The 18,795-nt window shown below is 40.6% G+C and overlaps 1 protein-coding gene across 1 annotated transcript in view; it reads left to right on the forward strand.

Moving 5' to 3' along the window:
• IMPG1 (interphotoreceptor matrix proteoglycan 1) overlaps nucleotides 1–13,786 on the forward strand; it is a 124,801-nt gene extending 111,015 nt beyond the window's left edge. Inside the window, 3 exon segments of the mRNA XM_088024314.1 lie at nucleotides 6,813–7,008; nucleotides 12,324–12,396; nucleotides 13,709–13,786. Of these exon segments, the coding sequence (XP_087880440.1) occupies nucleotides 6,813–7,008; nucleotides 12,324–12,396; nucleotides 13,709–13,786 (347 nt within the window).
• Nucleotides 13,787–18,795: the final 5,009 nt, after the last annotated feature.

Consider the following 18,795-nt stretch of genomic DNA (forward strand, 5'->3'; position numbering starts at 1 on the left):
AGTGTTAAGCTCCAGCCACGCGCATGGTGGGTGCTATGCCGTGTACTCTCTATCCGCACCCTAATCCTGCCCTTCAGCCATAAGGCATAAGCAAAACATGTTTTAGCCAATAATAAAATAATAAAACAATGAAATATTAACTTTAGTTACAGATTTTTTTTAAAGTTCCTTTGATCACTGAATTCCATCAGCAGTTCTTGAGGTATGTGTCCCGCTAATGTTCCAGCTGGGCGGTTCCCGTGAGACGCCTAGAACGAGAGATTTATATTTGAGCTGCAGCCACATTAGCGATCATCTGGTTTAAATAGCCTATTTTATAGAAGGCCAAGTGGGACTAAAGATGCTAACCTACTTTCCCAAGGCCACAGACTGATGCTGGCATTGTGCCCCACCCAGGGCACCTTCCTGGAGGCTGCAGCACCAACAGCCCCGACGAGCAGACTCACTCCCTCTGCTGTTGCAGCGAATCGCAGAATGTTCTCAGGATCTGGGAAAATAAACCAGATGGGCCTGTGTGGAAGGTGAGGTCCCTGCATTATGGCTCAAAGGCACCCTCAGGGGACAGGCATATGTATATAGATTACTGAGTGCTGAGCACCAAACACTGTATTAGGATAACATTCACATCTTGAGAAGGAAATAGACTACCAGTGCAGCATTAAGATTTTGTGGGGTCTAGGCTTTCCGTGAATATTAATAAAAATATGAACATTAATTAATAAAAATACTTAAAATTAGAGGCACTTGGGGGGCATAGTCAGTTCTGCCCCGGTCTCTTGGTTTCCGCTCAGGGTCGTGAGATGGAGCCCCGAGATTGGGCCCCGTGCTCAGCACAGCCTGCTTGAGACTCCCTCTCCTTCTGCTCATGATCTCTCTCTAAAACAAATTTTAAAAACTTTTTTAAATCAATCAATAAAAATACCTAAAATTATATCTTATGACTGTTGGTATAAAAATGAATATCCAGCGTAGATCATGTTGTTTTTTTTTTTCTCATTTTAAAGAATTTAAAACACGTTCTTGAGCACTTAAGGGTATGGGGGCTAAGCGTGTGTCCTGCGCCCTGCAGACGACCAGTGGTTGGGACGGGTTGATTTGTCATTCTCTGCCGCTCTAGGCAAAGACCTCCCCTCCTGACCACCAATGAAACTGGGACCTCCAAGCCTTGGCTATGAGTTGGGAGGGGAAGGAGAGATGGTATTACAGCTGCCCTCACCCCATCCCTCCTCCACCACCACCCCCGCAGCGGCAGGTGCGCGCACCTGGCCGGCTTTACTCCCCCGCCAACGGTGGGAAATCTAGTCACTGCGTCCAGGTGTGAGGCTTGGTGACGCTGCGTGCCAGGGCGCGGAGGGCCCGCCTGCCTCGGACCTCCGGAGCCCCAGCTCTGCCTTACGGGAACGGGAAAAGATGATCCAGGAGTTTCCACCATCCTCCCCCAGCCGTCGAGGCCCGACCTGTCGCGGTCATCACGCAGTACTAATGGCTCTATCTGCCGTATCCTGGAGCTCCTTCCGCCACCCCGCGAATTCCTTCCAGACTTCTCTTCCCTCCACCAGTGCTCACCGCACGGTGGTTTTTAAGAAGACAGAAAGCCCTTGGGGCTCTTAGAATTTCATCCCTTAAATCTATTCCTACGTCTGTTGCTCTTGAGCGCCATCTAGCGAGCACTCGGTTTCATCACACTGAAATGGGCTGCTGGAGGGCTTGGAGAGGCGTCCCTGGAAAAGACGTTCTAACAGGTCCTCAGCCCAGGCCAGCCCAGGGGAAGCCTGAGTTTCAGCCAAACTGAGCTGAAATCTTGCCTTAGGACAGGACCCAATCAAAGGAGATGCTTCACTTCCTGTCCAACACGTGAGTGTTGCCAAAGAGCGCAAGAGAAGGGCATAATGAAATTATAAAGAACAGGGCAGAAAGGCAATCAGTCAGTTCGGGGGCAAGTGACAGGACGGTCTGCTGTACGTGGGAAGGGGGCGCCGTGCAATGAACTGGGGTTAGAGACATGCGCACCAGACACCCTCAGAGGCCTGAGAGACTGGGAGAGTCTTTTTTCAGGCCTGACAAGCATGACAAGAAACTTGAGAAAGAGAGTCTTGGACCGTCAGGGACCTATGAATTTATAAACTGCTTGGTGACCAAGACCATAATCTTTTTAATGTTAACTGTAAAATGCCTCAAAGTGTTCCCTGCAGGTAAGGAACATTTATTTAAATGGTTTTGATCACATGATGAAGAGCTAAGGGACATCCTTCTTCAGTCAGCCAGTTGGGAATGCTTTTCAAGGACCTTTGGCACAGAGATAAAAAGACATTACATAAGCAAATCAGGGGAGAAACTGATACATAAAATGTGCTTACACTGGACATCTCAGAATGATATGCCCAAGCCCCACATAGCAGCTCACTTCCTGCAAGCCGTGGTCATTGCTGTCACATTTGAGCAACAGGAACAAACGTGGAGTTGCTGTAGTATCAGACTGTGCTTCTCTAAGCAAACATTCTGCCTAATGAAGGAGTTTGGGCAGACAGTGGTTTTGAGCTCTTGTTTAGTTAAGAGAGCCTTTGTTCAAAGCAAAGCATTTGTGGAAGTCTGATATGTGAACCGGTAAGAGGAAAGATGCTGGCATGTTTGGGCCTCTCACCACCCCCACCATCCCTTGTTAGCCCCTTGGACCCTGAGGTGTCTTTTGGAAACCCCATATTGGAAAACCACTAGAATGATGTCAAAAGCTGAACATTGTAAGCAGACATGTGGATGCTAATCTAGGGTTATACTTTCTAGCTAAAATGGACTTCAGGGGGCACCTGGGTGGCTCAGTCAGTTAAGCGACTGCCTTGGGCTCAGGTCATGATTCTGGAGTCCTGGGACTGAGCCCCACATCTCCCTCTGCCCCTCACCCCTCTCATGCTCTCTCTCAAATAAATAAAATCTTTAAAAAAAATAAAATAAAATGGACTTCAGTTTCCTCACTTATGAAAATGAGGTCAGTGATATCTGCTCTGGAAGGTGGTTGTGAATATTAATGAAGACATGTTTGAAGTGCCCAGCACAATGCCAAACACAAAATGGCCCTCAATAAATGTGAGCTCCGTGTTTATATAAATAATCGTCATTGCACTCCTGGTGAAGCTGGAGGTTCAAGATCATGATCCCTAAGGCTACGTCAGGGCAAGGCCTGAAATGGAATGACATTAATGCTTTGACTACCTCCAGAATCCACATGGGAAGCTAGGGACAAAGCCAGGACCTCTTGGTGTCAGGATGGACCTGGAACTTTCCTACCAGCCCCAAACGAGCAGCTCCTGACACGGCTCTACACACTAAGGTCAAGTGCCCTGGACTGCCTCTACAGAGATTGTCAAATTTGCTGTGTAGAAGAGCTACCTAAGTAAGTTAAGGACAGAAAATTAATTCATTCTGCCAGCAAGCAATTATAGTAAGCCCAGAGGCTACCCCAAAAGATAGTAGGTGTTTGGTGGGTATGGTACAGGCTCATGAAGAAACCTCCCTATAGTGCCATAAAAAGAATGTATTGAAAGAGGGTTTAAGCAAATCCAGGAAGCTAAGGCAATTATAGACCAACTAGTCTATGCACCAGTCATGAGGACTTCACTTCTTCAAAGCCACACACAACTTGATTATGACTTGAAAATATTCTTCTAGAAAATGGCATCCAGTTGTATTCTTCTTAATTAGCTATGGATCTCAAGTCTCTTTTGTCTTCCTTCTTTCCAAGCTACCTACTGTTCAGGTTGTTGCTACATAATGTTTACGTAATGTATGGATCAAATCAGAGCAGAGTGGAGGAAGTTCAGACTGATTTTGTGCAAATTTTGTTTTGTGCAAAGCCCTGGCGATGTATTAAGGAGGAGGCAAATAATCGTATGGCCTAAGGTGACTGATGGATGAGTCCATCATTCTAAGGAGAAATGTCTTTGGGATATGACAAAGAAAGAAAATGACAACAGTATAGGGAAATCTTCGCTTAAAAAATTTCTACTAAACTTTCATCCATTGTACAGTCTCTTCTCTTCCATGGCGCCTCCTCCCTATGATCAGCCCACATCCAGTTCTCAGTCTTCGCCTGAAGCCCGAAGTTTTAGGTGCCCCCTCAAGACTGGTATGTAAGTAGAGGGCCATCAACACACCTAGGAAAAGTATTTTTGAAGTATAATAATGGAAGCAGTACGGGCTGCTTCACAGATTAAATTTCTAAATATGATCTCGTCTATTAACGATTCTAATTAACGGCAACTCCCTTTTCATGCCTGGTCCCACAGCTCCCCCTCCTGGCTCTTTCCTTCCCTGGCACTGCCCTTCACACAGAGGATCCACACAAACAGCCTTCGGCTTTGCAACACTCAACTTCTGAGCCTCAGCTTCCTCATCTGCAAAGTGAGAAAATGTGTGAGAAGGTTCTAAAATACCTTTCAGCTCTAACATTGTATCTAAAGTGTAAGATTTTATCTAAAGGATAAAATTAAATTCTAAAGCAATTAGTTGGTCTGAAATTCTTAATGCTGAAGATTTTGAAGGGCCACGCTGATATGTGTTGGATCAATGAATGTTGTCTTAGTACTCAGGAAAGTAAACACAGCAAACACACAGCAAACGAAAACTAAGCTTGGTGATTTGAAGTCTCCAACTTCTCTGTGGACTGGTCCTGAATAAATAACACGGGGAAAGCAAGTTATCTATAAACTAGGTGCATTTGATTTTCAAATATATCTGGTCGAGTGTCCCTGAATGTGGATAAGTTTATTTCTCCAACGTTGCCTTATTGTGTTCTGTTCAGCTTTACTGGTGCCTAGATTATGCCTGGCTGGGCTGAAGGAAATGACAATAAAACTAATATTTTTTTAATGGGAAACTCATTTGGTTATCACACATTTGCTATTACTCTTCAGAGGGGTAGAATCTGTGCATTCCGTCAGCTTTCCTAGTTAATATATTTCTCCGCTGCGGAGAGAAGGAAATGGAGCTCCGACTATTCCCCCCTGACTTCCGTTATCAAGACCACAAGTCTTGAGTGTAAGGTCACTGACAGCTGTTATTTATTAAACCTGGTCCTGAATGTGAATCGCCTGAGTTGTCAGGGTAAATTTGAGTCATTTTCTAAACAGTGACAAGGATCCCATAACATGGCCAGCTTTAGGAACTTTCAAGCAGACGAAGCCAGTTCACATTAGTCAGTCCTGCTTGTCCATAAGGGACCCTCATGCTGCAAAGAAATACAACTTCACGTGAAGTCTTTTAGCAGGTCTACCTGCTGGGAGCCCCAAACACGGTTTTTCCTGCTCTTGCCCACCGCTGGGGCTGGTTTTGCTAATCTCCCTCGCTATCACTTCTGCCACCACTAGGAGGCGCTGGACGAATGAACATAAAGGTTCATCGGCATTCTCACCCCATTCCGTGTCCCCCAGTAACACTGCACAGAGCTTCTGTGGGCAGTAAACTTGGCAAAGCCACTGTGTTCCCCACTTGAAGATTCACAATAGACATTAGCTTATTAATGACCCTAAGAAATTTAAAAGTAAAAAGAGAAGGGGGATAAGTTTGGAAGGAAGAGGGAGAAAGAGAAACAAGGGAGAGAAAGCTGTTACGTTTATTTCACCCTGCATTTGGTTGGGGGGGGGGAGGGGGGAGGAAGCTTATTTAGCCACCAACCTCTTCTTAGTATAAAACCTATTAAGTCCTGCTGAATTAGAGTTCTGCAAATGTTCCCCCTTGGTAAAACAGGACCAGCTGATCACTTGAAATCATCCTAATTCTGACAATGCTATTTACAGATCTTCGAACGCACAATTCTGATGAGCCCCTTCCCTCGCCCAGAAATGCACCACGGTCTCCGCCTGCCTATAGAGTCCAAATTCCTTAGCATGGCCTTCAAGACCTACCAGAATTTGGCCTTATCTTTCCAGTCTTGGTTCCCTGCCTTCCTGTCCATGAGTGTCTGCTGCCTCCGAAGTGGGTCTCCCGGGCTCTCTCTTCTCCTGTCGCTTGCTTCCCCACCTCTGTGCCTCTGCTCGTGCTGCTCGGTCCAGTCGGGAGGCCTGTCATAGTCTTTGCACGTACAAATGCCATTCACTTTAAATAAATGAAACAATGACCTGAAACAAATAGATCTCTAGTCTCTGTTTTTGAGAGACTAGAGATCTATTTGAACTTTAATAGGGGAAAAACAATTAATCCAAAGGAAAGATCTCTTAACATTAAGGCCTAAGGAATCAGCAAGGGACTAAGAGAAAGATACTTTTTAAATGAGGACATTGTCCTGAGTTCTCAAAACCATCCACGTATATGACTGCTTGGCTACTTTATAAGGTATACCTGATGTTAAGTATATATTTTCACAACTCATCTCTGCAGAAAATGCTTACCTTAAAAACCTAACAAACAAAAAAATCTTAATTTTCTAATGCAGCAGTTACCAAACGTGCTCTCCAGATGCGGCAGCATCACCTGAGACCTCCTTAAAAACACAGATTCTCAGTCACCGTCCCAAGCCCTCTGCTTCAGACACTCTGAGGATGGGGCCGGGAACCTGTGTTTTAACAAGGCCTCTGGTTGATTCTGATGCACAACCAAGTTTGTGCGTAATTATATTCAGAGTAAATATGTTATCACCTGTGTCCATAATCTCAAAGATACAGAAATGTGCATTTCACTTTTCACTCCAGTCTGTTACCATTACTGGACAACCCACTCCAAAATGGAGTGATCGCAAATCTCTTTGGTCTCTGGTCTTTGACTTCCACCAGTTCGCTGCACGGGCATCCACGTAGTCATTAAAACCTGCCCATCTCTTACAGCGGATCAAGCAGATCCCTGCAAATTCCTGGCCTGTGGCGAATTTGCCGAATGTGTGAAAAATGAGCGGACCGAGGAAGCAGAGTGTCGCTGCCGACCAGGGCGCGAGAGCCGGGGGCGTGGGCACCACCGGGACCCGGGCCTCTGTGCCCCCGCAGAGGAATGTGAGGTCATCCAGGGAAAGGGAGCTTCGTGCAGGTGGGTCGAGCACAATCACTTTATTGACCCAGGAATTTGTTATTCTTGCTTTTGAGAAACCTATTGTTAGAATGAATGTGTACGTTCCTCTAAACCCACGGGTTCTCGATCTCCAGTGCACATCAAAATCTCCCAGAGGAGGACTTCTTTTAACACATGGCTGGGCCCTGCTATGCTCTTTTTTGATGCAGCAGGTCTGGGTAGGGCCCAGGTAAGGCTGCTGCTGGCGGTCCAAGGACCACACTTTGAGACCACTGCTCCGGCCTTTCAGCAGTATTTCAGTAAGACCAGTAAGGGAAGGAAAAAGAGCCTGTGTCAGCTTCAAGACCGGTACCACATGGTCTCCTACCTTATTGGTGTTGCGGGGGGTGTGTGTGTAATATTTTTTCCCTATTTGTAAATATAGCTTTCATCATGAGAAATCTGGAAAATACAGAGAATTATGAGAAAGAAAAATCATGTGATATTCATATTAACTGTTCTTATCCTGTGATGCACATGTTTATACAGAATGTTTGCATAGAATGTCCTAAAGCAAAATGGAATCAGACTGGCTTCTTTTATACGCTGCTTTTTTACATAGAACATTCCCCCATGTCATTAAATATTTTCTGTACCATCATTTGTAATGATTACATAGTAGTCTAGTCTATAGATATGATATGTTTAATCAATCCTTTATTTCCAACAGAAAGGTTAAGAGAAGCTCTTAAGAAGAGGGAAAAGGAGGCAAGATATAATTGGCCTTCTATTCACGAACCAGACTTCAGGGTGTAGGTGGCATTATGAACCATCAGGGAACACAGAGGCCCCTAACGCTTTTCCAAGTCCTGTGACACCTAGATCAAGTCCACACGTGCACTCTGCCCGCCCGTGGAGGGCTTCTTCCTGAGCCTGACTGGCCTTTCCCAGTCAAGAGTCTCCAATCACAAACACCTGAACATCTCCCCAGTGGTGATCACCTGAGACCCATATCTTGAGTAGATCATCCTGTGTTTGTTTTTACTGTCCTCTTACTCATTCTAGTGGCCACAGTCTCTAATTTCCCACCAGGGAGGTCATGGCCATCTGCTTACTCCATCAACAAGAAGCTAGAGAGATTTAGCCTTTCTCTTCATGAAACATACCCTGTTCTTTCAAAGTATTCACACTTTAAAGACAACAACTTAACCCAATTATGGTTAAGAAGAAATATTCTGGAGTCATATTGTGATTAAAATTTTGGTTTGGGGCGCCTGGGTGGCTCAGTTGGTTAAATGTCTCAGGTCATGATCTCGGGGTCCTGGGATGGAGCCCCGCTTTGGGCTCCCTGCTCAGCGGGAAGTCTGCTTCTCCTTCTGCCTGCCGCTCCCCCTGCTTGTGCTCTATCAAATAAATAAGTAAATCTTTTTAAAAAATTTTTTGGCTTAGCAATTTACTAATCAAGTGACCTTGGACCAATTAATGTCTCAAAATCTCAATTCCCTCATTGGATAATGAGACTAATAAAACCCACCTATTGGGTTACTGCAAGGAGTAAATGAAATTGTTTATAAAGCATCTTTACAAAGAACATAAAACACAAGAATATCCATTCAAGTGCGTGAGGATTATGATAATGCTGTCAACTTACTCCAAATTAATCTCAATCCCAACAGGATTTTATATGGAATTTGACATTCTGGTTCTAAATTTATTCTGGAAATGAAAATGTACAACAGAAAATCTTGAAGTACAATGATGGAGAGGTTGCTCTGAAGGACAGTAATACATAAAATAATATTTAGAACACTAAGACGGACAATAAATACACAGAACAAATATATATAAGCCCCAAATAGACCCTTATATTTAGACTATTTTAACAAGCATTTCAAATCAGTAGGGGAAGTATGGACTGATCAGTAATGCTTAGAATACAACTGGCCTTCCATTTAGAAAAGAAATAAAATTAGTTTTTTACTATACACCAATCAATTCTATATCAAAGATTGAAACCTAAAATCAAAACTTTGAAAGTATGAGGAAAACTATTTTTAAAACCATTTGTATAATCCCAGGCTAAAAAAGCCTTCCATAATTAAGACACCAATTTCACATGACATAATAGGAGAATTTCCACAGGGGGAAAAGTCACCATAAATAAAATTAACATATTAACAAGGTGGGAGAAAAATGTTTATAACCTATCTTAATATCGTAAAGGTTGAACATCCATAATCATCGGAGCTCCTACACATCAATAAAAGACAAGCATGCTAATATTAAAATGGGCAAAGAATACCCAAGGGCAATTCATAGAAGAAATCCAGATGACCAAGAAAACATAGGCAAAGATGCACTCAGTCTCACTATAATTAGGGAAATCCAAAAACAATAAATAGGTATCATTTGTTACTCATGAGTTCAGTAAAAAATGTTAATACTATCCAATGTGAGTAACGTCAGGGAAAACTAGTCCTATCAAGCATTGCTGGTGGATGGGTAAATTGGAAGAAACCTTTTTCCAAGAAATATTTGTTGGTATCGATAAAATTTTAAATTTGATGCATATACTCTACTTTTAGACAACTATTCCTACAAAAATAGTTGCATTTGTGCACTAAGATATGTTTATAAAAACGTTCCCAGCATCACGGCTTTGAATCGTGAAACAACGTACAGCGCCTCTGTGGAGAAACAGTTAAGTGTGGTGTATCAGTCGCTACGGAACACAACAGTTGAAAGCAATAATACAAAAATCTACCAGAGCTGCCATAGAAATAAGACATTTTATTAAATGAGAGAAGTAAGTTGCAGAATAATAGATCCTGTTTGGGTAATAATTTAATAATAAAATTATGTATACTTAGAAGTATATTAATTTCAACTATATGGCATTACCATTTCATCAGTAACAAATCATCAAATATTGGCAATTTTGTATGGTTCGCTCAAATATGTAAGGAAAAGCAAAGCAAATACATGGAATGACAGACACACTCAGCTACTATCCCGGTTAACTATGGAGGAGTAGAATTGCCCAGCGTTAAATGTTAAACCCTGATCTCAGCATGAGGACAAACCCCACGGCCCCCACAAGCCGCCTCAGAACTGAAGCAGAGGGGTGCTGAGGGTCCCCCCGGATCCCTGACCCCACTACTGTTCCTCCCAGATGCCATCATGTACGTAACTCTGACAGTTTACTTATGTGAGGATCAGGTGACCGTTTAAGACCTTATCAACCATAGCTGAAGACGGTGATTAAACCGGAGGCTTTAGAGTTAGACCTGAGTTAAAGCTCTATTCCAACTTGCTGTGACCCGAAGCAACTTTGAGCCCCACATTTCTCGTCCATATAATGGGGATGACAGGAATACATTCATGGGTTTGGGTGAGGAGTAAAGCAAATGCTCTTCAGGGTGAAGCACTCTGCTGCGGACATTATTGGAGCCGTTTGGTAATTATCCACCAAGGGCAGCCCCGTAAGGAGAAACCTGAGTTCCTACCCGGCATTTAAACCTAAACTCAGAAGCAAATCAGCCGACGACACTAACGTGCTGTTAACACTGAAAGCAGCACTCTCTAAAGCATTGTAAACTCGGCTGCATTTTTTGTTAGTCTACCTGAAAGTGAAGAAAAGAGATAGGAAAATTATATTGAGGGCAGGTGCCTTACTGAGATGAGTCCATGGATACACAACGAACATTTTCAGTTTCTTTGTCATTCTACTGCCATCATTCTATTTTTACCTTTGTTTTTCCTTCTTTTCCTCAATTCAGTACTTAAGAATATACTCCATACATTTTTCATTTTCTTAAATTTTAATTGTCCTATATACATATTCAGTTATATTAAGAACTTGGCAAAAATTCTCCCAAGAATAAACAAAATTTTCATTTTCAAAGGTTCTTTTAGCTTAATGAGTTTGACTTTTATTAATTACAATTATCATTATACATATGCAGAAAATGCAAATCTAGACCTAATAGAGTAAATTATTTATGACTTTTCCTCCTCAGATCTAAAACTTTTCACTTTGTCCTTTAATTTAATAGGCCTAATGTGTTCTCTGTGATGTTTTTAATGATAATGAAAATTATTTCCAAATATAGGAGGCAGATTAAGGAAATGATGCAAAGTGACATCTATGAGGATATTTTAATAAGGAAGTACTTGTCTTAACTACAGTAAGATCCCAGATTTACTCACTTGCTACACCTCAGACGAGGGAGGGATCCATTTTTTATCGCTAGTAGCTGTCCCTAACTCCTTTATGAGCACTTTCTCCACTGAATGGGGAAGGGGTGGCAGGGAAGGAACCAAGACAGGGAGGGGTTAGAGTTTAATGTAGCCCAATCCGATTTTAAAAACTACATCCGATTAATAGTTGGAGCAATTTAGGCAACTCAATTCCCTTGGAGTATATAATCAGGCTCAAAAATCCTTTCCCTTTCCTTCCTTTCTCCAAGGTGGTGCCTACATGTTTGGGGAGTGGGGGCGGAGGCCTCTTCTTGCCTCACCAGGCCCTTTGGAAAGTTTCTATCCTATTTCCCTCACCTGTGATCTCTTAGTTCTGACCCCAGGCACCTACCCATCCCTTAGTACTCTGAGTCTCCAAGTCACCCAGCCCGGCTAAGTAGGAGCCAGAAATGCTGCCTTAGCTGGTGATGGAAGGAACAAGGAACTTGTCCTCCAACTACACCTCCTGGATAGGCTCTTCTTCTTCCTAAAGTGATACCCTCTCTCCGCCTTTCCCTGAAATTATAATGGACATAATGTTGGGAGAAAGAAAACCATTTACTGATAAGGGAACATACGTCAGAAAGTATTCTCCAAATATTATATCCATCTTATAATGTAAAGAGGGAAAAGACAAGATGCAAAATGTGTATACACTATCATCAGAAATTATGTAACATGTATATTAAAAAGTCTGGAATTAGATACATCAAATTTTTAAATTACTTTTAATTTTAAACTGTGTGAACAAATGTCATTGCACAGTTGTTTTTCAGCAACCACGACTCAGAACCTGACTTTAAAAATAACAAAAATAGCAAAAAATAGTAACTGCACTTTTTGCAAGATGAAGTTATCACTCAATCTTTCCCATGAGCTTTGTTCAATCCTTCTGACACCACTGCCTAAGAAACAGTACGCCAAATGGAAGGCAAAACTCAGGGGCAGATGCAGGGAGCATAGTTCTTCTAGCTCTAGTGGAGAGCACCTGCAAAAATAGGCTATCCGTTTTCATTGTCATATTAATTTTAAAGCTAACATAGTAGAAAGGTGTAGTTGCTATTAATGTTGATAAGCCCAGGAAATAGGATACCATGTTTTTGCTTTTTTTGTAGATCGCTGGGTCACTCTAAAAATCAAGCATTCAAAACCAGTGTTAAGAAGCTGCAACATCAGCAAAATAACAAGGTAAAATAATACTTTTATATGTTGGTTTTGATTACTGAATTTTAAAGAAAATTTAAAACATTTCTAGGTCTCTTGTTTTAAATAGAGATAAGTGAGAGCACTTTTCCTTTATTTGCCAAGCTTTTTAATTTAGTATTGTAAGGTGGGGGTGCTGAATGCATTTCTTGGTGTGAGGAAGACAGAGACAGAAGGCTGGCATTAACTGAAACATATAGATAAAACAATAAAAAAACAGAAATGATCCAAGTAGTTTTATTCACTTTTTCTTATAAAAATATACATGCAATTTATCAAATGCATTGCAACAGGTTGCAATTTTCATAATAATTTATATTCCTGGAACTGAATAATTTTATGCATATTCTTATAAAATATCTTCAGTGATTTCAAATAATGAGCAAAAACAAAGATATGTAGAGAAACAGAGGAAACATAATTTGTGAACGAGTAACTTCAAGAATTCCTAAAAGTTCATCCTCAGATGAATGTTCCTTTCAGTGTCCTAGATGTCCCTTTCAAATTATTCATCCAACTTATTTTACTAAATTGTCTTACAAAGAGAAATAACTTATCTATATCCAGGTTAAATATAGAGATTTTTTAAAAATAACTTTTGAGAAAATACCTTGGAAAACTTTTAGTCTAAAATAAAAAATTTCAAAAAACTTAGACCATCTTTGATGGTAAAAGTGAGTGATAATCAGCCAGTGCCCACTCTACCAGAAATCTATAGAGTCGGGTGGAAACAAACACCTCGAAGCTTGCACTTGAAACAAGTTACTACCATCAATAGACAGTCAAGGATACCTCAGTATCCAAGCACACCAAAGGCTAATCATAATTTCCTATCTCCGGGTGCACACTGGGAAGAACGTGTGCCATTCTGACTTCCTGAAACAAAGCAACTCAGAAAGAGAGAATAAGTTCAGACTTGAACCACAAAATGACAACAAAACACCAGATCTGATATTAATAAAATGGGATGAAGCAAACACCAAGTAAATCCTAAAGTCCCAGGTAGAATTAAGGATCACATTTCATCTGAAGCAGCAGAATGGAATAATCATTTGTTTGCCCTCTCTGCTTGAAGAGATGGTTCAGCCTGAGAATCTAAATGGGTCTAAGAAGAGATGGAATACATTCCGACCACGTTATAAAGTTAGGGATATTTTGGAGGGCATCTCCGACCCTTTCAAAGAAGATACCTAAAAGGCAAGCATATTCTTTCAAACACCAGAAGTGACACTGGAATGCTGTATGGATTTGACCTCAAGTGGCATTTCTTAAGTTCTTAAAACTATTTCTCTTCCAGATAATCAGGAAAAGAGATTCTGAATTACTGACTGGAGGATATGAAGAATTTAACTATCAAGATTGGGAAGGAAATTAAAAACTAAAAATGTACAGATTATAACTTAATCTGTCTCAAGAGAAATGGTCTGTTTTCTCAAGGAAAATTGTATCCACTGTTAAAAATCTGAAAACATAGGCAGGCATACTCACTAGTCATCAGAATCCAGGCATAGAGTCAACATTGAGAACCAAAACACACAATGTTTCAAATAGAGAAGCATCATGTACTTGATGACTGCAGAATTGCAGAAAAAGATGCTTATTATCAAAACCCAAAACACAACCATTAAAACATATTTCAGCTACTCCTGATAGTCTTCCAGCTACCCTTAAAATACTGCTCATAGATCATATACAAGTGCAACTTACTTATTGTTTAGGGGAGGTTGAACAATATATCATGAGGCAAAGCTCTTCATGTGTTACATGTTCATAAAAATGACTATTATGCAAGGAGATGCAGGTCTCTCTGAATCATGGACGTATCCAGTATGTAAACACTGGTGGGGGTATATTTGTTCCACACTTCAATGTCTGTCACACACACACACAAAGACCTTCAGTCTTAAGCACACTAATTTTAGAAGAAATTAGTGCTTACACAGACCGTATTGTTGCCAATAATTTCTGAATTGTTCCTTTAAAAGAAAAAGGAAGTGGGGTTCACATATACATACCATGAGAAAGCTCTTATGACCACATAAAGCTATGTTAAAGGGGGAGAAAATGATGTTATGCTTTGTCACATAACCAATGCCTGTTTTCCACCACAGATGAACTATGCCTTCCTATAATTTAATAACTCCATCGAATACTGCTGGACACTAACTGTCCTGTGTGCACGGGTAGACTGGCATCAAGGTAATCCATTTTAGTCAGATTTTAATGTGGTACTTAATGAAAAATGATTTCTCTATTTCAAATGTTTCACTATTAATGTATTTGCTGCAAAACCTTAATTTCAATAAAATTAAGCACAATATTCATAGATTTATAATAAAATGGATCTGTTTTACCAGCTATTCCCTGGATTTGCTTTATGGATTCTGATACATGATTTTAAGCATGATTTTCATGCTACCAAAAGATAGCAAAATATTCAACATTGACAGCAACATTTTAGCAGTAAAACTTGAAGAATAAAAACAAATGTTTCCTAATAATAGACACAATCTCCCCTCACACACACACACCTGGTTACAAATCCTTGAAAATTCACTTCTGTTGGCCTCAGAAATGCATAGCTGCACCCCAATCCTCCCCTGAAGTGAGGAGCTGTGATACGGGATAAGGACGTCAAACTGCACTATGTTGGTCGAGTGCCACAAAGAACTGTGGCAGATGTACGTACTCACTTCCATATTCCTGGAACCCAGAGGAAAACATGCTTGTTAGGAGCATGACAGGCCGACCAAAATCACATGAAAACAATTCCATCAAGAGAGAAAATGAGGGGCGCCTGGGTGGCTCAGTCGGTTAAGCACCTGCCTTTGTCTCAGGTCATGATCTCAAGGTCCTGGGATCGAGTCCTGGAACAGGCTCCAGGCTCAGCAGAGAGTCTGCTTGTCCCTCTCCCCGCCCCCACTCTCTCTCTCAAATAAATAAATCATTTAAAAAATTAAAAAGATAAAAAAGAAAGGAAATGAAAATCTGACAATGATCACCTCCTCATAAGGTGCCCTCCACCCTCCACATTTCAGTTGTGCTCTAACAAGAGCAGGGAATGTTGTTTTTGATGGGGAAGGAGAAGTAGGTAAATACTCCATCCTCTGTTAGAAAGGTGCCCCTCTGAAGCAAGGGCCTCTCACTCGTTGGATCACCCACATTTTGGATTGGTCTTTTCCAACCAGCTAGAGAAGAGCTGTTGACCCACCTGGATCATTGTAGGTTCCAGATGAGGGGCAAGAAGTAGCCTATAGAAACTGTCGATATTCAAAGTCTCAGCAAGAAGTCTTCTTTGGATCCCCAGTTTTTACATCTTGTGTCATCTTGTAAACAGACTGGTAAGGGCGCCTGGGGAAAGGCAGCCAAAATTTGGGTTTCCTCTAATCTAGTCAGTGTGAGTAGTCGCAGGTCACACACGCTCCTGCTCGTTCCCTGGATGGAAAACCCATAAGAGTCTGGGGCCAAAACAAGGGTGTTCCAGTCACCTGAGTTCCCTTGCTTTTTCCCCCCAGCCACCCAGCACAGGGTTTCCAGCTCTGGTGACTGGATAAAGCTCTGGACCCCAGACTTCTCCAACTTATTCCATCTGAGACATGGGGCAACAAGTGCAACGTTTACAACTGTTTTGTTTGCAACACCCTGTAACTGTATGAAAAGCACAAGATGCAAGAGGAAGTTCTACATAGACAGCATTTATTATTTCTATTTCTAGGACATCATTTTAGGAAAGAATCAGATACACATTTTTTTAAGGAAATGAGGAAAAATTAAGTAACAGTTGCAATTAGATGGGTTTTCAAAAGTGAAAAGAAAATGGCCAATTAATAAGCCTATTTGAGGTCTGAGGTTGAGATGATGCATAGATAGAAATTAGTATTCACGATTCTCTTTTTAATTGCAGATTTTTTTTCCTGATTTATCTTTTTAAAAATTTCTTGAAAAGTATGACAACTAAACTTACTTCATATATTAGGTGAGTGATAGGGAAGGAAGAATACACTGACTTGAACTGAACTGAATTGTATTCGATGACCTGGTCCTAAGATGGGGTAGACTCTACTTCTCAAAGTCTCTCCAACTTGATCCCTCTGTGAGGCTTCTGCACAGAACGTCTCCTTCTTGCTGGCCTTCTCCAGTGTGGCAGTGCCATTTCTACATGCTAAGAACTGCTACACCAGGTCTATCCTGATCCACGTGTTAAAAACCATAGGTTCTGCTCCTATAGTACATACAATTCATTCTAAAACTCAGCTAAGATCTCGGAGTGCTTTGTCACCTAAAAAGTACCAGTGTTTTTCAACCTGGGGATGTAGAGTCTTCAGAGGCAGACCCATTTCTTTCTCTTCCACCACTACTTTTCTCTTTATTTTTACAATTGATCCCCTCAACTTGTCCTTATTCTCATTTTTAGAGATCTTCTGTCCCCCCCTCCCTTGTTAGTTTACTTTTATTTCTTCTCAGAGAAATAAAAACTCTCAATACTTGTTATTTCTGGTAATGATACATACAAAAAACATGTCACACCTTCTGAAGATGTGGAATGACGAAGGAGCAACTCCGTAAATCGACAGGGGGCTACTCAAAAAAATTTGCTTGTTTTGATTCTTTTTGTTCCACATGATTGAAGCAAAAGCGTTTATACCTCTTTCATGGTCTAGAACTAAATTATTTGACCCCTCTGAATCTTCTACACCTCCTCTGTAAAAGGAGGTAGATCTACCACTAACATTGTATTAACTGACTGACTGATTCATTCAATAAATATTTATTCTACTTATCCAAGTACTCTTAAGGTACTTCACGTAAAGAAACCAAAGATCTACATTATCTGGATCCCCTGAGAACCACAGTAATAACCTGTGAATGAAAATTCAAAGAAAAAAATTTTTAAATCCAATTTAAAAAGCCCTACAATTAACCCATTATTCTTGCCTGTGAATTTCTATTCTCTAGCTAAGCTTCCACAAATACCACCTATTTTCCACGTAGATTGTATTTTCTTACAGAAGTGTTCACTGTGTTACAGGAAAAATGACCTATTAAAAAGTCATTATAGGAAGCAGAATGTGAGTTACAATAAAATGTCTCTTGTGTGGGTTTGTACTCCTACAGGCATTATTTTATTTTTTCCTCACGTAGTAATCCCTTGAGACAGTGCCATCTACTCAACTTTACAACTAAGAAAATTCATTCTTCTCTTGACATATGTGTATTAGAGAAATTTTCTTTCTCTCAGTGAATACCCACAGCTCATAATACATATCTCAAATATGTTAGTGGCATTAGGAATTACATTGTAATTAAATTGAATGTGAAAACATTTTTCCTTCTCATTTTTAGTATTTTACGTATGTCTACTTTTGCAAAGTACACACTAAGGAAAGGACATGTATTGAGTAAGACAAGCATTAAGAGATGATGAGTTCTTAATATACAGCATGCTGGTTTCAAATTTTAAATCTCAATTAAAATGACATTAAAACAGGAATTTACTTTTGATTCCCACAGTTTTCACATAACATTTATAGGTTTGATTGTGAATACTGTAAAGCATCAACATCTTTCAGAATACCATTTCTGCTATTTCCCTTAAAGACTGATAGGGTCCTAAATTTTTCCAGCAAAGGGGCCTGTGTGTGTATGTGCATCTATACAGTATGTAGGTTATCGTGAGTCTATCTGAACTAGGGCAACTCTCCTGGAGCCAAAGTTAACTCCGGAGACTACTTTAAATAGAGAAGTTCTAGGACAGCTGTGTGACATAATTAGCAACAAAATGGCTTAAAACTATGATTTTATTATCTACTAAAGACTTGCAATGATGCTTTGCTGTGATAAATGTCTTACAAATTCTTCAAAACATTAAGTTCTCTCATTACAATAATTTTAACCTGTTTGATGTGTTCTCCACCTAGTGCCTGCCTGTATGTATCTAGGACATATATAAAACTCCTGAAAACAGCACTAAAGAGACAACTCATTAAAAATCAATTTGATTAAATTTTCAAGGACTTTACTTGCTACTAGTTAAGCTTATCATTCACTATCCTATACAAATAAAAACACCAATTAAAGGCGAGTGATGAGAAGAGAGAATAGGTCATTTATTTTCAGTAACCAGACCTTCTGTCACCAATCACAGGGATCAAATGACCCAAGGGTGGGTGAATCTCTGCAGTAACACAGCCTTCAAAAGATAATCATATTCACATTCTCAATAGCACAGACAGGACCATTTAATTTCTTTAACAGGAGACAATCATTTGCACAGTATCATAATAAATAAATACTTCTGTACTAAGACACATATTATGAAAGAAGCAATTCTGAAAACAGTGTCTGTGGCTCAAAAGCACTAATCTAATCAGCTGGGAAATATTT

Source organism: Eumetopias jubatus, unplaced genomic scaffold, assembly GCF_037043125.1.
Source record: "Eumetopias jubatus isolate StellerSeaLion01/CBP00866 unplaced genomic scaffold, mEumJub1_p1.0 scaffold_6, whole genome shotgun sequence".
Taxonomy (NCBI): domain Eukaryota; kingdom Metazoa; phylum Chordata; class Mammalia; order Carnivora; family Otariidae; genus Eumetopias; species Eumetopias jubatus.